The 21,234-nt window shown below is 54.1% G+C and overlaps 4 protein-coding genes across 8 annotated transcripts in view; 2 read left to right on the top strand and 2 right to left on the bottom strand.

Moving 5' to 3' along the window:
- The first annotated feature begins 66 nt into the window (after nucleotides 1-66).
- MXD3 (MAX dimerization protein 3) lies at nucleotides 67-1,583 on the top strand. Its single transcript, XM_059860100.1, has 5 exons — nucleotides 67-338; nucleotides 410-439; nucleotides 539-653; nucleotides 753-918; nucleotides 1,001-1,583. Exons 1-5 carry the CDS (start codon nucleotides 184-186, stop codon nucleotides 1,108-1,110), a joined length of 576 nt encoding a protein of 191 aa, XP_059716083.1. The 5' UTR covers nucleotides 67-183; the 3' UTR covers nucleotides 1,111-1,583.
- Nucleotides 1,584-1,673: 90 nt separating this feature from the next.
- Nucleotides 1,674-3,467, bottom strand: PRELID1 (PRELI domain containing 1). Its single transcript, XM_059860099.1, has 5 exons — nucleotides 3,307-3,467; nucleotides 2,822-3,047; nucleotides 2,630-2,743; nucleotides 2,343-2,421; nucleotides 1,674-1,948 (listed from the first exon to the last, which is right to left on the bottom strand). Exons 1-5 carry the CDS (start codon nucleotides 3,396-3,398, stop codon nucleotides 1,812-1,814), a joined length of 648 nt encoding a protein of 215 aa, XP_059716082.1. The 5' UTR covers nucleotides 3,399-3,467; the 3' UTR covers nucleotides 1,674-1,811.
- A 78-nt stretch (nucleotides 3,468-3,545) lies between these two features.
- Nucleotides 3,546-6,201, top strand: RAB24 (RAB24, member RAS oncogene family). Its single transcript, XM_059859948.1, has 8 exons — nucleotides 3,546-3,707; nucleotides 4,100-4,168; nucleotides 4,278-4,356; nucleotides 4,479-4,546; nucleotides 4,643-4,742; nucleotides 5,106-5,156; nucleotides 5,257-5,319; nucleotides 5,793-6,201. Exons 1-8 carry the CDS (start codon nucleotides 3,591-3,593, stop codon nucleotides 5,855-5,857), a joined length of 612 nt encoding a protein of 203 aa, XP_059715931.1. The 5' UTR covers nucleotides 3,546-3,590; the 3' UTR covers nucleotides 5,858-6,201.
- An 81-nt stretch (nucleotides 6,202-6,282) lies between these two features.
- NSD1 (nuclear receptor binding SET domain protein 1) overlaps nucleotides 6,283-21,234 on the bottom strand; it is a 61,209-nt gene continuing 46,257 nt past the window's right edge. For 3 of the 5 annotated variants that reach the window (XM_059859942.1, XM_059859946.1, XM_059859947.1), the window contains exons 22-23: nucleotides 18,021-18,225; nucleotides 6,283-15,092 (exon numbers count right to left, since the gene is read on the bottom strand). In XM_059859942.1, the coding sequence (XP_059715925.1) occupies nucleotides 12,754-15,092; nucleotides 18,021-18,225 (2,544 nt within the window). In that variant the 3' untranslated portion in view covers nucleotides 6,283-12,753. The remainder of the gene's footprint in view (nucleotides 15,093-18,020; nucleotides 18,226-21,234) is intronic. The other 2 variants (XM_059859944.1, XM_059859943.1) reach the window with 2 other exon arrangements.

Here is a 21,234-nt window from a genome sequence, read left to right on the forward strand (position 1 = left end):
TCTGGGGTGGCAATTGCTTAAACAGCGACCGGGGCGTGGCCCGCGCCGTCCCCTCCCGCCGATTCAAATTTGAAGCACGCGCTTTCCCGCCTGAATTTGTTTGCCCGCCGAGGTGACGTCAGCGGCGCGGGGCGCCCCGCAGCCAATGAGCGCGCGGTCCGCGGCGCCCCCCACCCTCCCGTCATGGAGCCCGCGGCCACCAGCATCCAGGTGCTGCTGCAGGCGGCCGAGTTCCTGGAGCACCGCGAGCACCGGCACCCGCTCGGCCTGGCCGAGGCCGAGCACGGCTACGCCGCTCTCTGCCCCGCGCCGTCGCGCCGGGCCGTGGGCAGCGTCAGGTGAGCGGTGGACGAGTGGATGGGTGGGTGGACGGTGGCGGCGGTGCTGATCACCCGGGTCTCTTCCACAGGTCGCTGCACAACGCGCTGGAGAAGCACAGGTACGGGGGCGTGGGGGGAGAGCGGCGGGGCAGGGGACGGTAGGGCCCGTGCCTCTCCGTGGCTGACCCCCCTGTCGTTCCCCGCCTGCCCGGCCGCAGGAGAGCCCAGCTCCGCTGCTGCCTGGAGCGGCTGAAGCAACAGGTACCGGTGGGCGTAGGGCCGGCCCGTTCCACTACGTTGAGCCTCCTGCACCGTGCCCGGCTCCACATCCAGGTGAGGGGGGTGATGGCATCGGCATCGCTCGGGAGGTCCCTATGTGGCAGCAGGGCCGCCCAGCTCGGCCCCCGCTCATGGCTCACCGGGCCCCAACAGAGGCTGGAGGAGCAGGAACTGAGGGCCCGAAGGGCCAAGGACCGGCTGCGGGACCGGCAGCGGAGCCTGCAGCGGCGGCTGGAGTCGCTGCTCTTGCCGGCTGATGGGGAACGGGCACGGGCTGACAGCCTGGACTCCTCCCAGCTCTCAGAGCCGTCCGAGGAAGGTAAGGAAGGGGGAAGAACGAACGAGGTTGGGCAGGGAGGGAAAGCAGCCAAGGGGCTGACCCGACCTTCCCCTGTGCCCAGAGGATGCAGAGGTAGAGGTGGATGGTGTGGTGTTCAGCGGGGACCTGCTGCCCAGCTTTGGCACCGGGAGGGACCACAGCTACTCCAGCCCCCACAGCCCCACCTCCTGACGGTGCCCACTGCCTTCCCTGCACTGCCTGCCCGCCTCCTTCCTGCTGGAAACCCAGCCCCGGCCAGCCTCATCACAGCTGCCAGGCTAAGGGGCCACAGATGGGGGCAAGAGACTGGCTTTACCCCCCCACAGCTGGGTGGCACTGGCTGTGGCACTGGGTGCATGGGGCTGGCACTGCGCTGTGGCACCTGCTGTACACCACAAGGCACTGAAGAGGTGCTGGAAGAAAGCCCAGCTGTCACTGAGGACATTCTCCTGCCTCCCTCTGTGCACCCACAGGCAGTTGGGGCTGCCTGGCGTGGGGATGGGGCGGTGCTGCCCACTGCAGACATGACTACAGAAAGGCTCTCCTGCCCCTGGAGCGCCAGGAAGGGGAAACGAGTGCATTAAGCAACCTGCCTTCATGCTCCTGCAGCCACCCCGCTCTCTTGTACAGACCTGACACTTTTAAAGTAAAGGCACTTGGTAAAACCCTGGCCTGTGTCTTCCCTGCAGAGGGCTGGGCCCCCAGAGTGGAGAGCAGCGCTGGGCTCTGCTCTAGCCAGGCCAGCCTCAGCCAAATCAGAGGTGGGAGTAGATTCTTTAATGATAATTACATCTCAGAAAGGGTCAAGCAGCAGCTGATTGTCAGACTTATACAGTTTCTTTAAAAATATAAAATCTAAGGAGTCTCCTATCTGTCCTGGTGCAGCTGGCCCCTCACACGTACTGCTTCTTCTTGGTTGCTGCCTTGCTTGCCAGGTCCTTGGCTTTCTCCGTAGCAGCCAGAGCTGTTTCCTTGGCTTTTTCGGTCGCTTCCTTGGCTGTCTCCACCAGTGTTTTGGATGGAGCTTCTCCTACAACATGGAAGCCATTAACCACACAGGAGTGCCGGCCAGACCGGCCCTGCCACCGAGGCACTTCCCCACACCCGGAGGAAGATGAGCCTGGTGTTCCTGCCCCCAGCAGGTCAGGGCACGTCGCAAAGGGGAACCACAGGCACGTGACTGTCACCATGTCCCACCCCCTCCTGCCTGCACTCCACCCTTGCCCGACTCTGCAATCACTGCTGGCCTGATCCACTCAGGGAAGAGCACACTGTGCCAAGACACAGGGCAAAGGCAAGGGGTGAGGATTTCACAGTCAGATTATTTCAAGCAACAACCTGCCCATGGACTGGAGTGTTCCCAGTGTGACTTCTAACTCCAAGAGACCCATCCCGGTCAGCCCCAGCCTGCCCTGGGTGCCCACCTTGCATTTTTGCTAGCACATATTCAAATCCCTTAGTGCTCTTGGTCACGTTGCTTTTGAACCTGGCCAGACCAAACTCCTGCAAGAGAAACGTGAGGGAAGGTGTGAGCCCTGTCACACACCTGGGCCTTTGTCCCAGCTTGAAAAGTCACAGTGACTTTCACAGTGATGGTTCTGGGTGCCTCAAGAGCTCCTGAGGATGGGGGGGAACAAAGGAAAAGGGTGTAAAACCAGCACAAGGAAAGGGTAAAGCAGGGGCGAGAAACAGCTTTACTGCTTAAGCTCACCTGGATGGCCCGCGAGACGCCAAACAGGCTGGAGGATACCCAGGCTTCCCGCTTGACCTCGGTCCAGTTGCTGTTCTCGGGGTTCACCCGGTACTCGCAGCGCTCCTCCACCACCTGCACGAGGCACAGCCCAGCCGTGGGCACTGCTGGGTCCCCTCCACCCCTCACACACCCACCCAGCCCAGCACCTACCATGAGACGAGCGTGGTTGATGTTCCAGGTGAATGTGGTCATGGTTCGGTTCTTGGGGTCCACGATAGAGTCCTCCAGGATGTAGACGGAGTGGGCGACATTGGCTGGGAAGAAGCGCTCTGCCCAGCGCGGCATCCGGTTGGTCTTGGTCAGGAGCCGCCGAGAGAGCAGCTTGTGGTCCGGCGTCACCTCCCGGTGCACGATGTCTTCGGTCAGGACATGTTTGCTAAAGTGGGGAAGAAAACATCACGCCCTGCTCCTCGCCAGCTCTCCCCCAGGGCTGGCAATCGTCAGGAACTGAACGATTAAGGCAGGGAGGAACCAACTGCCCGCCGGGCACCGGTGGTGCGGTACACCCATCCCCGCCGGCCGGAGCCCGCGGGACCCCCGTGGAACGCGCTGGGCCGGGGACGGGGAGTGGCACCGATCCCAGGTGGGACCGAGTGACGGAAAGGGGCGGGGGGTTGAGGAGGGCCCCGGCGCACCTGTAGGGGTTGGGGTAGCGCTGCCAGAAGGCGGCGAACACCTGGTCCCAGGGCCCCTTGAGGACGCCCAGGCTGGCGCAGTATTTCCCCATGGGGCCGCCGCTCAGGCCCGCGCCTGCTGGGCGGCCGCCATGCGGCCCGCGCGCCCCACCCCGCCCCGCCGCGCGCTTCCGCCCCGCACTGCGCACTTCCGGCACGCCCTGCCCGGTTCCGGTCCCGCCCCGCCCGGTTCCGGTCCCGCCCCGCCCGGTGCGGCCCCGCCCCGCGGCGGCGGCGGCGCGAGGATGAGCGGGCGGCGGGTGGACGCCAAGGTGGTGCTGCTGGGGCAGGAGGGGGTGGGCAAGAGCAGCCTCGTGGAGCGCTGCGCCCACGGCCGCTTCCGCGCCGGGCCCTACCAGAACGTGAGTGACACCCCGGCACCGCGCGGCCCCGCGCTGCTGCTCCCCAGCCTCGGGATGGCGTCCCCGCGTCTCCCTTGCCTCCCCGGGATGAGCCACTCGCGTGGCACCCCCGCATCCTGCCCGTGGTCACCCCGTTTCCGCGCCGTGTACCCGGGATGCTGCCACCCACGCCTCTGGGACGGCGTCCCCTCGCGTTGTCCCCCTCCGTGTCCGGGCTGGGACCCTCCACATCCCTCCCGTTCCCGCGGGTCGGTCCCCTCGTTTCCTCAGCCTCTTTCCGCACATCCCGAGGTGAATTCCCCCGTCCCTGCGCCGGTTTCCTCCGAGTTCCCAGGCCAGATGCCCCCGCATCCCCGGGCCGGTTCCCACCGCTCCTCTTGCTTCGCTTGCAGACGATCGGAGCCGCTTTTGTGGCCAAGGTGATGACTGTGGGGGACCAGACCGTGACCCTGGGCATCTGGGTAAGTGCAGGGGCGAGGGCTGTGCCAGCGCCCCGCCGACATCCCTGGCCACCCCCTGGTGAGAGACCCTGGGACTCTCCGACCCCCGTCACCTGCCTGTCGCCCCCAGGACACGGCGGGCTCGGAGCGCTATGAGGCCATGAGCCGCATCTACTACCGGGGAGCCCGGGCTGCCGTGGTCTGCTACGGTAAGGGCACGGTGAATGGGAAGGGGAAGGAACTGGGGGCTGCAAAGGGCCCGGGCCGGGGTGGTGGTGACACCGGGTGGGTTGGGCACTGAGGAGCAGCACACCCCGATTGCTCTCCCCAGATCTCACCGACAGTGGCAGTTTCCAGCGAGCCAAGTTCTGGGTGAACGAGCTGCAGAACTGCGAGGAGGTACGGCGGTCTGGGGGCTGTGAAGCCTCCCCAGAGGACAAGGGGGGTGGTGGTGGGGATGTGGGAACATCCCTCCCAACCCTGTTCCTGCCGCAGGGCTGCCGGATCTACCTGTGTGGCACCAAGAGCGACCTGCTGGAGGAGGACAGGAGGAAGCGAGGGGTTGACTTCCACGACGTGCAGGACTATGCTGATGGTACGGCCACTGCTGGCTCTTCCTGGGCTCATGAGCTTTGAGTGGGTGGGGAGTGAGGGAGGATTGAGCTGCCGTTCCCATACGAGGAGCTCTGCCCTTGCCGTGGGCCCACAGCAGATCCAATGGCATCAGGGCTCCCTGTATGGTGAGGCACCGGCTCTGCCAGGGACCTCCCTGGGCACAGCATGTCCTGACAGGGGCAGGCACATGGCCAGCTGGGCCAAGGGGCCGGGAGCCCTGCCCTGTGTCCCTGCCAGCCTGCTGTCAGCAGCTGTGCCCAAGGGGTGACTCTGGGGGCAGACATGCCCACGGAGCCACATCTGCTGAACCTGCAGCAAGTGCCAACCTGGGCCCTCATTTCAGAGATCAAAGCAGACCTCTTTGAGACCTCCAGTAAAACAGGCCAGAGTGTAGGTGAGTAGCTCCTCGCTGGGGCCATGTCCTGGCTGAGCAGGGCTGGGGGCTCTGCCTGGCAGGGGGGCACCCACACCTGCCATGCCTCCTCTCCCCCCAGATGAGCTGTTCCAAAAGGTGGCCGAAGACTATGTCAACTTCTCTGCCTTCCAGGTGATGACAGGTGAGTAGGCAGGATCTGTCCCTCCCTAGGCACCCTTCCCTGTGCCTCTGGGTGGACAGCATGAGCTCTGGGGGTCATCTGGCAGTGCTTCCCTTGGGGCTGCTGTGACTCCATGCCAGGGATTATCTCATGGAGTTTGAGTTCCATCACAGCATCCTCCTGCCTGCTCAGGCCAGGCTCAGCACATCCACCCAGCTGGCCATGGTGGCCTTTGGCAGCCGAGAGCCAGGATCCTTGCTGGGCTGCAGGACTGGCTCAGCTCTGCACCAGCCCTGCCCAGGCATGCTCAGCCTGGCTGTGCCTCCTGCCCTGGGCTGGGCCGTGCTGTGTGAGCTGTGCCATGACCCCGAACCTCAGCACTTCTCCACGGGGCACCAAAACCACCCCAGGGCACCTGCCAGGGCCCGCACCCGGGACGAGCAGCTTTGGTGGCGTGGACATGCCAGCAGCCTGCCGCTCCTGCTCTCTTCCAGAGGACAAGGGTGTCAACCTGAGCCAGAGGAACAGTCCCTACTTCTACAGCTGCTGCCACCACTGAGCCCCCGTGCCAAAAGGGAATTGCTGCTGCTGGACAGGCAGCTGGCGCTGACCGGACTCCTCCGGTTTTTTACCTGCTGTGTTTTAGCTGTTGGGCCTGTCCGCAGCACAGCCTCTGGACTGCTCTCCTGGCACACAGAGCGGCACACTGCTGCCGTGCAGTGCCAGGAACTGTGGACTGTCACTCTGGGGACCCCCTCCCTGCCACCTGTGGTGTTTGTGGGAGCTGTGGTGGCCCAGCGGTGGCCAGTAACTTATTCTCTCAGAGATGCTCGATTCTTTGCAGATTTATTTAAGCGTCTTCTCTCGAGGTGTACAATGTAAATAAAACGCGTTGTGGTCTGAGCCGTACCCCTGCGCGCGAGGCCGTCAGGGCTCTCCCTTCCCTGCCTCCCCCCACTCAGCAAGACAAACCACAAGAGGACATCGAGAGTAAAGTTAAACTTTACTTTACAGTAATTTTTCTTCTATATACAAAGAATTACAGTACATGTTCTGGGAGCACCTGGGCAGGGCAACCCTCTTTTCATGATAAGTTTCACATACACAGCCAACAGTCTAAGGGGAGCAAAATGAAAGTAATCAATGGTCCAAGACTCTCCCCTCTCCCTCTTCTAAAAATAATATACATGCTGGAAATATGTAGTTTACTCTCACCTGCTCTGGCATTCCTTCTTAAAACTGACAGACGACTCCTGGCCAGGGCTGAGCACCCCTTTGTTCCCCCTGCAGTGCTCCAGTGCTGGCCTCTGCCCTGGCTGGGATCCTTGACTCCTGATGTGTTTCCCTCTGCCTGAGCCTGCAGAACAGGACCCTGTGGGGCACCCCCATTCACTGCCACCCTGTGGGCAGCAGACCTCAGAGGGGAAGGAAGGCAGCGTGGGGCTGCTCACACTGAGGTTCTTCCCATGAGCAAACCTCTCACTCATGGCTCCTGCACAAGTTACGCTGCTGCCATGAGTGGCCCCGCCATGTCCCTGGGTAATGAGGAAGGGGCAGTGGGCAGCCATCCTCCCCAGGGCCCTTGGCTAGCTGGCAGCCAGGACCCCAGCTGGGAGCACACAGTGCTGGAGGGTGGCAGGGGACATTAAGAGCGAGGCACAGTGCCCAGCATGGTCAGTGTCTTGGGGGTGAGCAGGCTGGTGGGGCAGTGAGCTCAGCACCACCGATATGCAGGGCTGCGAGCACCACTGCTGAAAGGCTTCCAGGGCCCCTCACAGGGAGAGCCACTCCCTGCCTGCCCCCTTCTGCTGCCAACACATCTCACCTCCCACCCACACCAGCTGGGGCACACTCAGCTCCAGCCACACTCCACCTTGAGCCTCCCGGTGCTTGCTGCTTTTCCTTTTAACAAGTTCCCAGTGTCTACAAAAAATACACTAAACCCAGTTCCTTGAAGTCAACAACTCGGAAACATCAGAAAAAGAAACAAAAACTGAAACCAGCTCAGTACCAAACGGACACGAAGAACATGCAGTAGCAGATGCCTGCTTGCTTCACGTGGCTCCACGGGCTCCCCACGGGGCTCAGTGGCACACTGGTTTAGTCTCAAAACCACCATAAACTGAAGGAACCACGTCACTCCTTGTCCTGTTTCAGACACACGTGCTGAAGCCCGGCCCCAGCTCCAGGGGGATGGTATCAGCTGGCCAAGAAGCCCCAGCCCGTGGGCCAGGAGCCGTGAGTCCAGCCCTACTGTGCTAAGCTGCCAACGGTTTACAATAGCACCACAATAGCCCAAGGGCTTTGCCAAGGGCAAACATGATTAAAACTTTACCTTGAAATAGGCCATAGCAACACCCATTTCTCAGATTTCCCTAGGAGGTAGATTCAGTGCTGTAGGGACTGTCCATCACTGCTGCTCCTCCAGCCCAAGCTCAAACAATCTGTCCTTTCCCCTGGCACCAAACTTTGCTTACATCACTTTTGTAGGACCTGGAGCAGCAATCTTGCATCCTCCCATCTCCTGCTAAGCAAGGGCACTGCCACCCCACAGGTGAGACTCCTGCTGAAGCCAGGCACGTGGCAGAGCAGTCCCCAAGCTCCAGTGTCCTGTGTCCCAGGCCCTGGGAGCCCCAAGCACCCATCAGCCCAGCTGTGCTGCAGCAGGAGGAGCGGCCTTGGCTGCAAATGCTGCCACCAGCGTTATCACTATCACAGGAGGGTGGGTAAATAGCATGGGCAAAGCCTGGGAGATCAAACACAGCATCCCCCCATACTTTCAGAGTAGCTGCACGATTTGCCACTTTGCTTTTACACTCACTGGCTAGCAAAGGCCAAAAGCCTAATCAGTAATTTAGGGCAAAGCACATTACAAGCAGGTTACAATTATGGTTATTCCAATCATCAAGCAAAATCAGAAGTTAAGGCTGAAATAAAAAATAAACAGAAGGTGTTGAAGGTCTGAAGTTTCTCAAACTCCCCCTGCCCTGTCACAACACTGGCTGTGGTGTCCAGATACGAGCTGGGCACACCCAGAACATGCTCAGGGCGAACACATTGCCAAGAGCATCAAGGTTAGGGCTGCTTTTTCTTTCTCTTCCATTTTTGTTTTCTGTGAAACTAAGCTGAAGCTTTTCTAGCAGATGCACCGTCTCACCTTAGTTCTTTTATGTCCTTTACATTCAATCATCTCTCTTATCTCCCGAACTTTAAACACCAGCCACACCTTCAGAGCCTCTGCCTGCAGGGGTTTAACCCTGAATTAACACGTGCTCCCACAGTACCACCCAGACGTTTTGTGTATTGAAGTGACTGGTTCCTGTGGAGCTTTTTTTTGTTAAATAGGAAAAGTTTAACTGCAGAACAGCAATAAAGCAAGCTACCATGAGCTAATTTGCATCTGGAGACGTGCAGTAGGTGAGCTGATTATTCCTTACAGTGATAAGTCTCCTGCTAGATTCACCAGAGCCCTGGCTGACAGTGGGGAAGATGGGACAAGCCACGCAGAACAGTGGCCTGTGCCTGCTCCCCTCATCCTGCCCACAGCCCACACATCCTGTGGTGGCTCCTCCTCTGCAACCCTCATCCCTCAGGGCACAAGGCCATGACCTTGCTGTTACCCCTCATCAGAGCTCCTTTGTCACCAAAGGGCACCTGGGACTCTCCTGCCCAGTAAAGTGGGTCCTCCGGTGGGGTGGAGGCCACGGGCCACTGCTGACCCCAGCCCCCTGCTCTGAGCAGGGGCAGCAGTTATCCTGCCAGCAGGGATGTTACCAGCAAAGTGTTCACACAGGAGCAGAGCCTGCATCCCCTTTGGAAATGGGAAGAGTGAGCTACTCCTACCAGGAATGAGTCTGGAGAATTCCTGTGAGCCATTGTGGGACACCAGGGAAGGGACAGAGATAATTACACCCTTGATTCTGCTTCTACAGTGCTCCACACCAGTGAATCAACACAGGAGTCACCTCTCACCCACCTGGGGTGCAATTAGGGCTGACCCAGGACTAAGTGACCAGGTGATTGGATCCCTCCAACACACCAAGAGAGCATCACAGCCTTGGCATGGAGATGTTGCACAGGTCTGAGTCCAGCACAAGGCTGCAGCAGTGTCTCCCACAGAGTCTGCCAGGGGTATGGGTTACTTTGCCTCTACCCTCTACTTTTAAAATCCCTCGTGATTCAAACTGGCTGAATTTTGAAGGCAGCAACAAATGGCAGCAAACAAACCCAACTGCTTCAACACAGACATGTCCCTCTCCTCCTCCAAGGCAGAGCTGCCAGCTGTAACCACAGTGAGTCACCTTGAGTACAGAAGATGCCCACATTTCCTTCACAAGGGTTTTGCTGCCTGAAGCTGTTCCCCAGCTCATGCTCCCTGATGAGGGCAGGCTGGACATGGGCAGGGCTGCTGGGACCTCTCTCTACAGCTGGTCAAGCCTTGTCTATGTGACCCAGAAAAGCCCAGAGACTCCCAAAAGCACCACTACTCCCTCTGAAAAGCCCTCCTGATCTGACAGAGCACTGCCCAAGGCCGCAGCGAGAGCAAAGAGGGAAGAGCAGCTTCCTGGCCTCCTCCTCCAGTGAAGTTCCTCAACACCAGTTTTGCCAAGCAGCCTCCGGGCTAAGCTGAACTCAACTTCCCAACAGAAGCTGCAAGATAAGAAGCCAGAAACCTGGATCCTTGTGGAAAAGGGAGACAAGAAGAGAGACAGGGTACAGCTGCAACAAAGCAGGCTGTGGAAAATGCCATGCAAAGGTTTAATCCACATTCACTGCTCCAAACAAGCTTTTGGATAAGCACCTGCTGGCATGAAAGGCGGCTGCTGCCGTGAGCCTCACCCTGACACGAGAGCCCGTGATTTATAGAAGTCATTTTTTTTCAAACCTGCTCTTGTGAGAATTCACTGAGAACTTCTCCATTTTACAGATTTAAAAAAGCCTGCACCAAAAATATTCACAGTTTATTTTTTCATGAAACAAGTAACTAGTTAACACGTGACAATGCGAAGCGGAGGTGGACAGAGCAGTGCAGAGACCTCTCTGGTTACAGTGGGAGCTAGCTGGGTGCTGGCACTGAGGAAACCCTACTTACACAATCTACATGACTAAGTCCAGCTCATGGGAAGGTTTATAAATGTAAATTCAAGATTTATTTTCCTTCTCACACATGATAAATACTTAATATACTGAACGCCATATATTTTTTTTTAATTTTTGTTTAAAAACCTTAATGAATGCCCTTAAGGTAATCTTCTCTCTCAATGGATCTGAGTTGTCCTGATTCCCTTTGTGGAGGAGTCACGCAGAAATGCAAGCTGCTTGCATTTCCCTAGTTTCAGCAGCAAGCAGGAACTGACCTGCCAGTCTTCCCGGGAAAAAAAAAAAAAACAACAACATTAAACAAGTAAGTTTCCATAAGCCATAAAGCTCTTCCAAGTTGTGAGCTATTCTACAAAGGATCTGAAATGATTCGGACTAGAGAAGAGATAGCACTGGTAATGTCCCCTTGTGGCCAGCACACCCGGCCTTTACAGCAGGACGTTGTCTCAGGGTGCACACATCAGGAAAGGAGAACGGATCAGGATTTCTCTTGGTACAGGTGTCTGCCTCCCTTCATAGAAAACTGCAAAGCTCATGACCGTCTGCTCTGGGAGCAGCAGGCACTTGCAAGCCAGGTGGGAACAAGGACCTGCTCCCATGTCAGAGGAAGGAGGTCAGCATGGGGCTGAACTCTGCCTTCCTGTGGAGGGGCCTGTGGATCTGCCTGGAAGAAGGAGAAGGATACACACACTGGAGCTGTGCAAGGGTCTGGCGGCGGCACGGAGATCCGAGGCTGCGGCCCCAGATTGGTGGAGCTCAGGTAATTACAGAGGTAATGTGTTGTGAGAGTGGGAAAAAGCTGGTCAGCAGCGTTTCCTCGGAAGGACACCAACCCTACCCAGGCCAGGCAGTGCCACCAAAGGAGGTCTGTCCTCCTCCTGCCTGTGAGGGTGGTCACAAGATGCTGCAGGTCCTTGGGACTCTACTGCCTGCCCCATGAGCACCACAGCCAAACCAACTTCTGCCTCAACGCTTGAGTGAACGGCTTTCAGCAGGCCTAGTCTGGACACCAGCCCGATGACCACCAGGTACTAAACATCGCCTTCACTGTAAAAGGGAGAAGAGAAAAAAAAGAAAGCCAGGCAGCTGCTGGAGCCCACCGTGTTCCAGTGTGAGAACTACAATTCAGTTGGATGGACGCACACGCGCACACACACACGCACACCAACACAGTCCAGTTAATTCAAGTCTCCTTTGGTTGTAGAAGAGTTAAGCCAGAAGCTACACAAGGGGAAGGTGTTGAGATGGGTCCCGATTCAGCTACGGCACCCTTGCCTCTGCGCAGTGAGCAGGACAGGCTTGGCTTGCTGCTGGCAACACCAGGTGTGATGGGAACACGTTCTGAACACATCTGAGGCAAAGGGAGAAAGGACTGCTCAGTCTGCTGGCTCACGCTGACAACAGAGGTCTAGAAGAGACTGGATGGAAATTTGAAAGGAAGCACTGTCCCCCTGGCAGGGCAGTACTCAGCACCTCCAGGAACCCACTCTGCTCTGCTCCGCTATTGCTGCTTTATGGGTCACTACGTTGTCAAGTGCAGGAAAACACTCCACGTGTCCTGTGCTAAAAGATTAAGACACAAGAATGAAAAACTCCCAGATGACTTCTTCCAAGATCTCTCTTTTCCCTGACTTCCTCCAGATTTCCCGCTTCTTGGGCCTGGCCAGTCGCAGCTCTGTAAAAAAGGAGCCTGAATGGACACTGCCTATTGCTGGAGAAAACTGCACTGAGTGAGTGCAGGAGCTCCTCTCCCATCTCACTGGAGATGATCCCTGTCCTTGAGCAAACCACACACACAGCATGTCCCAGTAAACACATGGACAGACCTTGTAAAGCAACACCCTGCAGGGACAGAGACCTGGGCAGGTGACACAAAATCCCTTCCCTGCTTCTGGAGTCTGGCAAGGACACACACCTGACTGCTCACCACATGATCCCTGAAACATCTGCAGTGCCAGGGCAGCCTGACTGATCCATTTTCTTTAAATGCAGTAACAAGAGCAAGGCCCCTGGCTGTGCCTAGGAACCCACCTACCAATCAAACCTGGAGCTTGAACATGCTGGATCAGTAATGTGACCATTTCAATGGAATTGGAGATTTTTACCCAGAGTGGACTCTTTATTTCAGCTTTACCATTTGTAAAAGGAAGAGGAAAAGGTCACAGATGCTCTCTCCCTTTGGCTGGGCCAGACTCAGATTTAAGAGAATGTCCTTGCTCATGTCACAAGAGAATACGGATGGGATGTGCATGGGTTAGGGGCTGGGCTCAGGGAAGTGAATAAAAAAAAACAAAACAAAGATTCCCCCTCCCTAAACATTAAACGACTGAAACCTGCCTCCCATATTCACCAACCTCACTTTGGCTCTGAGTCAGCCAACTCACGACAGACAGAATCCTGGTTACGGGCTAGCGCTGTGTTTTGTTCAGGCAAAGGGTCCTGCCCCCGAGGAGTCTGTGCTTTTCCACTCAGCCAAGCAATCTGATCAATTGTCTGAACGTTCGTGACAAGCCACTGCATCTGCTCCGGGGGCACCGGCGCTTCCCTGGCTGGCCGAGGGGTCTGCTCGAATGCACACAATCTCTCTGATGTCCACGGGGTCTGCTCCGAGGGGGCTGAGGCCACTTCCCAGCTGGGCTGAAGGGTTGGCTCTGGTAGTTTCTCTGCCGTCCGGGAAGGCTGCTCCGCAGGCGTCAGGGTTTTCGTGGTGGACCAGTGGCTTTGCTCGTGCATTTGTAGTTTTTCTGTAGGCCAAGGTATTTGTCCAACCTGTGTCACCACCTTCCCAGCAGACCAAGAGATTTGCTCCCCAGCTAACACGGTCCTCTCTTTCTGCTGGGGACTCAGCTCCATGGTTGTGGCTCCTCTCTCCTTCAGCTGAGCATTCTGGTCGACGGGGCGCAGCGCCTTCTCCGACAGCAACAGCCTCGGAGCCGATGCAGCTAGAGGCTTGTCCAAGGCTTGAGGCCGAGGAGCCACAGCAGGAGCCAGCTTATCCGATGCCTGAGGCCACGGGGCTGTAAGAGTGAGAGGCCTGTCCAAGAGCTGAGGCCGAGACAGCCCAGAGCTGAGAGCCTTTTCCAAAGGAAGAGCCCGCAGGGCCCCGGAGTCAGCAGCCTTCTCTGGAGGAAGGGGTCGCAGCACACCAGGGGAGGGAGACTTCTGTGTGAGAGGGATCCGAAGGGCCCCTGAGCTGAGACCCTTCTCCGTGGGCAGGATGTGCGGTGACCGGGAGCCAGGGGACTTCTCCGGAGACAGGGGCCATGGCAACCCTGAGCTGGGAGTCTTCTCTGTGGGCAGGATCTGAGGCACACCCGAATCAGCAGCCTTCTCTGGAGGCAGGGGATGGGGTGACCCAGAGCTGGGAGACTTCTCTGTGTCTGGGACCCGCACTGCCCCAGAGAAGGAAGCCTTTTCTAGAGGTGGTACTGCTGATCCAGGAGCCTTCTCTGAGGGCAGGATCCGTGAGACTGGGGCGTCTGGGACTTTTTCAACGGAAACAGACCACAGCACCTCAGGGCTGGAAGCCATCTCCAACGCTGGGACCTGCGGCACCACAGAGCTGGAAGCCTCTTGCACAGCCTGTGGCTGCGGACTCTGGGCAGAGGAGTCGTCCAAGGGCTGGAGCTGATCGGCCTCAGGAGGCTCATCCTCCGGCTGGGACTGCAGCATCCCCACCGTGGCAAGGAGTCTGTCAGACAGTGGAGGATGCAGGCATTTCACGGGGAACTCATCCAGCAGCTCGGGCTGCTGCGCCCTGCTGTCAATGAGGGACTTGTCCGATAACTCCAAAACCTCGGGGGCATCAGGAGTCTCATCTGCCAGCTGGAGCTGCAGATCAGCAGCAGTAACAAGTGACTCATCCAGCGGGGACTGAGGTGATCCTGGAGGAGATTTGCTCGGCAGCTGAGGCTGCGAGGCGTCACTGGAGGACTCGTCCAGCGGCCAGAGCACCGCGTTGCTGGGAGGTTTGTCGGGCTGCTGAGGCCGCAGCGCTACAATGATGGGCTGCTTCTCTGACTGCAGCCTCAGGGACAGGGCAGCCTGGGGCTTGTCTGATGGCTGCAGGCGGAGCGACAGGGTGGTGGGAGGTTTGTCCGAAGGCTGAAGCCGCAGCGAGAGGGTGGTGGAGGGTTTGTTGGATGGCTTCAGCCTCAGTGACAAGGTGGCGGGGGGTTTATTTGACGGTGGCAGTCTCAGAGCCAGGGTGGCAGGTGGTTTGTCTGGTGAAGGTAGCCTGAGGGCCAGGGTGGTGGGGGGCTTGTTTGATGGCTGCAACCTCAGGGCAAGGGTGGTGGGGGGCTTGTCTGAAGAAGGCAGCCTCAGCGCTAGGGTAGCAGGGGGCTTTTCTGGTGACTGCAGTCTGAGGGCCACAGACTGAGGTAGGCTGTCCAGGGGCTGAACACTCAGGTCTGTGTCTGCCTCTGTTTCTGCAGGCAGCTGCTCTGGTGGCTGGGTGTCCTCGCCATTAGTCAGGCCTTCTATGGGAGGCGCATACTCACGAATTTCTCCTGGCTCTAGAGGATGAGGCCCACAGGGATCATGCTCTGTGCAGCATAATCGCCCATCCAGCTTGGAGATGAAGAGCATTCCTTCCCGGTGCTGCTTGCAGAAGGACCTGGGGCACATCTCGCAGAACGAAGCTGCTTCCTTACCACAGACGTCACACTGATGCCACGGGCACTCCCACTTTCCTGCAGCATGGACACGGGAGAAAAGACACACCTTAGGAACAGGACAAGGGCAGGAGACAAAGGCCTGCTGCAAAGGGAGTTCAGGGGAAAGTGAGAACACTCCTGTAATACCCACATACAATTCTACATGTTCTCTTCAGTTTCTGCCTTAGCTCGACAGGCAATTAACACGAATCTGCATTCGCAGAAGCAGCAAGGCCAATGATAATTATGACAAACACAAGCCACATCAGCTCAGACCAAAAGCCCATCTGGCTCCTGCATAGCACTAACCAACAGAGGTGTCTAGAGAGAAGCAGACATCCCCAGTTTGCACATCTCTGTAGCTCTGATTTTCATAGAAAACAGCAGCAGTTATCTGTGCACAACACCCAAAGGACTTTTTCAGCTAACATGTCAGATTTATCTTTTAATTCTGGGTCAAAAACCTCCCTTCCTGTTTTTTAGAAAGAAGAAGCGAGAGAGCAGTGATCACAAGGGCTAAGTTTCTATTGTCTCTGAAGCCAGAGGCACATCCTTAACCTCTGGCCATGTATGGCCACAATAAAACAAAGCTGCTCCCCCAGCAGCTCCATCTTCACACAACCTACTGACCATCAGTACCAATACCACCAGCAATTGAAACACAACATTACACTTCGGAGACTGCTGCTTTTCTCACTTGTAGATGACCTCATTGGCTCAGCCTCCTGCTCCCTCAGCCAAGGCTGTGTCTGGCTCTACCAAATGCTTCCAGTTCATGGACACAACCAGGTACACGCTGAGCTCCTGACCACAGGATGAGCAAAGATGTTTTTCCAAATATACCTCCTGCTTCTGTGCTCTCCCAGCACCCCACATCTCCCATCTCTCCCGCTCCCTGCCTTGCTGTGGGGAGCAGCTCCTTGCAGAGCAGCCCTGACACAGAGCTCTGAGCCAGAGGCAATCACAGACACCAGCCAGGCCAGAGCACTTCCCAGCCTGCCTGAACCAAGCCCACAGACCTGTGGCTGTGGCTATCAGCTCCTTTCCAGGGAGGCTGGTTCCTGCAGCACAGCTGTGGGCATTGCTCCCTGGACTTGAGCAACAGCAGCTCTCCACTCCCCTCTCTCACGCTGCTTTTCCCTTGGGGTTGAAGGCAACATGTAGTAAGTTTTTCCCCTCCTTTGAAGCCAGTCCAAGGCTTCTGTTCCAGTCTCAAAATATGCATGCTGCTCTTATGTGTCTTTTCCAATTTTTCAGCATTTTTTTCCAAGTGAGGATGTTTAACACTTCCCATGGTCTCCCCTGCTCCTGGCTCATGGTGCTGCAGCACAGGATGTCACTGCTCCCCCTGCATCAGCAGCATCCCAGAGAGCCACACAACACTGCAAAGACCCTGGGACCATTCTTATAGAGGTCATTTGTACAGATGGAAAATAAAAAAAGTCAAAACCTGCTCCTTTGTTGCAGAAAGGATAAATCCTTTCAAACCACTCTAATGATCTTTGACAGGGTAAAAAGGTTTAATGAATAAGCACCCTCTCCAGGGACAGTCCTGAGCTCTTGGAAGTAAGATCACACAATTAGCAAACATGCAAACAAGCAGGAAATTCCAATTACTTGACAGCAATGCCCATGGCAGACGAAACATTTGAAGTAGAAAGTGCTGAACCTTTCATGTCCTGAATGATACTCTGAGGAGCAAGCTATGAAAATCACTGCCTATGTGTAAAAAGAGTAAAATTGCTACAACTGACTGAAAATCATTCTCTAAAAACAGTTATTAATGGTCTTGTGGCAAACCTTGCACCTCCTCTTGTGAGGAGGCATTTCAAATTACACCCTTCAGGAATGTATTTTAATCTGTACAATAATTTAAATTTCTGAAAACAGAACAGCAAATACTCTTACAGATATAGGTAGATAACATCGAGCCTGTAAGGGACTGCAAAAATCCAGTTGGACAGGCTCAGAATTTAAACTGGACAAATGCTCTTGCACCAACAAGGTGTAATTAAAGACAGGTGCAAAACAGGATTGCAAAAGGAAGAAAAAAATACGAGAAAAGGATCAAGATGAAAACTGAAGAAGAGTAAAGCAAACCATCAACATCCCATCAATATAAGTTATTTTTGCAAAACAAGTAAAACAATTTCCAAAGAAATTTTATGTAAAAACAAAATATAATTATTCTCTTCTGTCAGAGTAAGCAAGGTCTCAGCTGCAATGCTGTTAAAATACTTTATTCCAGTTTTAAAAAAAATGTGTAGGCAAGTGGGACACAGTCCAGAGTAGATCAAGAATAAAAACTTGAGGCTATGTTTGTACAAGCCAGAAAAGGACTGAGACAACAATCTTCCACTAAATAAAAAAATGTATTAGAGAGCTGGCAATTCTTTGTGTTTTTAACTCAGGCTGTTAGGAGAGACTTTGCAAATACAAAGCAGGGGAACAGGCTGGAGGCTGGACTGTACTTTTTGAGTATTTTTTTATTTCAAATTTTTGCCCTCATTTCACCACAAGCTTCAGTACTGTTCTCTTACATATGAGCTAATGGCTATTCAGACATTTAAGAGATTCTTTTCTAACTCCTATTTTCCAGCAGTGCTTCTCCTCACCAGTGATTTCACAGCTGTCTTCAACGCTGGGAAAATGACCATTGTGATGACCAATACCTCAGCTATTGTTGGGATTATGCTCTGCCAGGCCCCAAGAATGGGGTTAGCTCACAAGCATCATCTCTTAGGCAAAGACCAACTTCCCCTTCAGCAACTAGTTCACCTTTCTGTAGTCACAGTGGGGTGCAAACCAGGGCTGGACTGGTTGGGCAACAAGATCTGCTCAAGTCAGAAAGATTTCTCTAAATGTTAAGAAGCTGTGAATAGAGTGCAAGGTCATGAGCAGCACCCAGGACACCCAGAGCCAACTCTGTGAGCCAAGCAGAGCCCAGCTGTGCAGAGCACTGACCTGCAGGTCTCTTGGTCAGGTTGAGGCAGTCAGCATGGTACACCTTGGGGCAGCCTGACTTCTTACAAGAGACCAGCTGCCCCCCATCCCCACAGCTGAAGCACTCGTCCTCCCGCTCCTTCATCACCTCCGCCTGCGACCTGCGCTTCATCTGCGGCCGCCTCTTGAGCTTCTTGGACTTCTCCTCGCTTAGGCTGGGCTGGCTCTGGGGGTGAAAAGATGTTGGTTAACACAGGGCTCTGCCCCATCCACCTTGCTGCTGCAAACCTTGCTGACACAAATCCCACTGCCACCAATACCTGAGACCTGTGCAGCATCTCTAGTGCTGCTCGGTATTTGGCAGCCAAGTTACTGCAGCAAATAGCTCCCAGTTATTTTGAAAGAGCCTGGAAGTCATGCAGCAAAGCTTGACTGGACATGGGATTTATATGACTAGCAGCAGCAGAATGAGGAGCTGGAGCTGCCTGGTGTCACTGAGCTCATGCCACCTCTCCCAGACTCTTCAGGTCAAAGTAGTCAGGTTTCCTGGCACACATGACTCATAAGGAGTCTATTCAGGGCCTTCCTGCACTTTTTCACATTCATCACTTCCCTCTCTATTCTCAGTATGAATTTATCTGTCATCAGTTTAGACCTATTTGTTCTTGTGTCAATGCTGTTCTTTTGCACCAGAATCACAAAATCTTTACAGTTGGAAGAGACTTCCAAGATCATCAAGTTCAACATTTGAAGCTTTTATCTCCCTGAAGAAACCTGTGGGACACATTCTCCTGCTTGCAAACTGAAACTTTCACATTCTGTACATTCAGTCTTCCCAGTGGCTTTTCTCTGCCCTTATTGAGTATATTTATACCAAACAAAAGTTACAGAATTACACACGCTACCTCAGATAACAGCTCGTACAAAGACATCAACACTTAGCCAAAAGAGCAGGAAATTCCCCCAAAGCACTGCCTCCATTTGCCTTTTCCACAGCTGTGTCACACCAAAGTTCAGTCCTGTGGCAGCTGAGCTGCACAGTGGTTCCTTCTCCACCACAACTACCCAGCCATGACCTTCTCATGGTGGATTTGTTTCTGCTGCTAACCTCTCCAGGTGTGTACTGTGGAATATCCAATCTCCATTCCCCCTATACTCAGTTACTCCTTTGCAACTGCCCCATCCTCTCACTCTCCCATGGCAATGACAACTGAACTCTGCATCATCAGTAGAGTTACATTATCTGTGTAGTGAAGTAACTACAGCTGGACCCAGGACAGGCAACTAAACAGTTCAAGTGCTCTCTTCTCTGGCCTAAAGGCTTCCTCCAATCCTGCTCTTCCAACTCCCCCTCCAAGCCAGGCTGAGCCTCCCATTGTGTGGAACACTCAACTCCACAAAGATGATGCTTCTTGCCCCCAGTCCCGACCTTATCAAAGCACCATCAGTTCAGTTTATCTAAGGAGACATGAGCTAAATTCTGTGCCATTTTCTACATCTCTTTGTGTTCAAATATGTGTTCTCCATGCAGGATATATCTGTGTGCTGAGACAATGCTTATGTAGCAATTTTTACATCCTTTATTCTGCAAAAATATCACGCATAATATTTTCATCACCAAAACATTTAAAAACCTTGGTCTCCAGACCTTCAATTTCAGAACTCTTCAGCTGGCTATCCAGCTTTCCTGTCACCAAGGAGTTACATCTCTTGATTGTTTCCTTCCCTTTCACATGTGGATGCTTCTGCTTTCATACCATCATTCCCCCTGACAATGGGGACAAGCCAGGCCTTTCTTATCACTGAAAATGCAGGCACTGAAATGCCTCCACCTACACTAAGCCACCGATTTTCAGGCCTGGTTCCTTGGCCATCTAATTACAAAGAGAACACGAAAATCCCTTCACAGATAATTTGAATGTCTAAGAGAGGTCTAACAGCTGGACTAAGCGATTCCCACTTGCTCCCTGCAGTACCATAGACTCCCAAACATTCCTCCACACTCCCAGTTAGAAGGCACTTTTAAGAGTGAACTTGAGTATAATCAGTTTTGTCTTGCTGTATCTTCAGCAAGCTTAAAAATGCATCTATTGTGAGAAGAATTTTTAAAAGAAACACCCCAAGGTATTGTTTTCTCAGTAGTGTTTCTTAGCCCATCTCATCAAGATGGAATGAGCAGCCTCAGATATCACAATGGAACATGAATGCCAACTAAAGGGCACCTTTCTCTCATTTCCATCGTGCAACCTGCAATTTCAAGGCAAAAATGACAGTCAAACCATGTATAACACAAGGGCAGCACAAAATCAATTAAATTGCATCCCAGGAAAGAACTAAATACATCAGATGTGCCACTCCCCTCATCTGTCAGCTTCTCAAGACATCCATTTTTTATTTTTGTAAGTTAATTTTTCTGAAGAACTAATCCCTGGAGAATTCATAAAACCTTCCCTATATATTGATGGGGCTCAACAACTGTGCTGCTGGAGGTTTTTAACCCTTAACTGTGGGCACGGCAGGATCCACATGCCAGAGCAGAGGGATTACAGACTGATTTGGTGAAGCACTTGTAACAAACCAACAGCTGAGACATAGATTTAGCGGGTGACAGCTGGGAACTCAGCCAACTGCTTCTGTTATTTCCTTTTCCCAGTGAGAACCAGCTCACACAAGGAGGTAATTGAAATCAATTCCTGTTACTGCAACATTACAGTTACAAATCGAAGCCCTCAAAAAGTCAGTGAGTTCTAAAAGCTGGTGATTTTTCAACTACAGATATGGCAGATTTCTTATGTCTGTCTGATGTGCAAAAATTGGTCATTTCATTAAAACCAGAATAAAACTAAGAACTTTACTGCAGAATAGATAGTGAGGTAGCAGCCTTCTGGCTCTAAAGCAACTTCAGTGTGAAGGAATGTGAGTTTGCTGGCCTTCCATGCATGCTCACAATTTACTTTGGGAGTCTTTACTCTGGGAAATGGGCTGAGTTGTGTTTTCTTGGTCATCTAATGAAGTCCTTCCCAGGCCTGTCCTTTGCTCCTCTAGCGCTATGGAAAATGCCATGATAAGAAGTAGAATTTTTTTAAAAAAAATTTTAAAAACCCCACCCTCTTTCTTTTATTCTTTCAGTGTAAAATAAAGCTTCCTGTCATTATTTATAGCAACTCTGATACTACGACTTGCTCTCAGAATGAAAACTAGAATATTTAACTCATTTCAAGCGCTGTTCCCATGG

The sequence above is a fragment of the Haemorhous mexicanus genome, chromosome 15, assembly GCF_027477595.1.
Source record: "Haemorhous mexicanus isolate bHaeMex1 chromosome 15, bHaeMex1.pri, whole genome shotgun sequence".
NCBI classification, from domain to species: domain Eukaryota; kingdom Metazoa; phylum Chordata; class Aves; order Passeriformes; family Fringillidae; genus Haemorhous; species Haemorhous mexicanus.

Bases quoted from the DNA above. Each gene is read 5' to 3' on its own strand.
- MXD3 (XM_059860100.1), top strand. From the start codon at position 184: ATGGAGCCCGCGGCCACCAGCATCCAGGTGCTGCTGCAGGCGGCCGAG. The intron at 339-409 runs GTGAGCGGTGGA...TCTCTTCCACAG, and splicing joins CGGGCCGTGGGCAGCGTCAG to GTCGCTGCACAACGCGCTGG. The intron at 919-1,000 runs GTAAGGAAGGGG...CCCTGTGCCCAG, and splicing joins CTCAGAGCCGTCCGAGGAAG to AGGATGCAGAGGTAGAGGTG.
- PRELID1 (XM_059860099.1), bottom strand. From the start codon at position 3,398: ATGGGGAAATACTGCGCCAGCCTGGGCGTCCTCAAGGGGCCCTGGGAC. The intron at 2,744-2,821 runs GTAGGTGCTGGG...TGCCTCGTGCAG, and splicing joins TCAACCACGCTCGTCTCATG to GTGGTGGAGGAGCGCTGCGA. The intron at 1,949-2,342 runs GTGGGCACCCAG...TCCATGTTGTAG, and splicing joins TGTGCTAGCAAAAATGCAAG to GAGAAGCTCCATCCAAAACA.
- RAB24 (XM_059859948.1), top strand. From the start codon at position 3,591: ATGAGCGGGCGGCGGGTGGACGCCAAGGTGGTGCTGCTGGGGCAGGAG. The intron at 3,708-4,099 runs GTGAGTGACACC...CTTCGCTTGCAG, and splicing joins GCGCCGGGCCCTACCAGAAC to ACGATCGGAGCCGCTTTTGT. The intron at 4,357-4,478 runs GTAAGGGCACGG...TGCTCTCCCCAG, and splicing joins GGCTGCCGTGGTCTGCTACG to ATCTCACCGACAGTGGCAGT.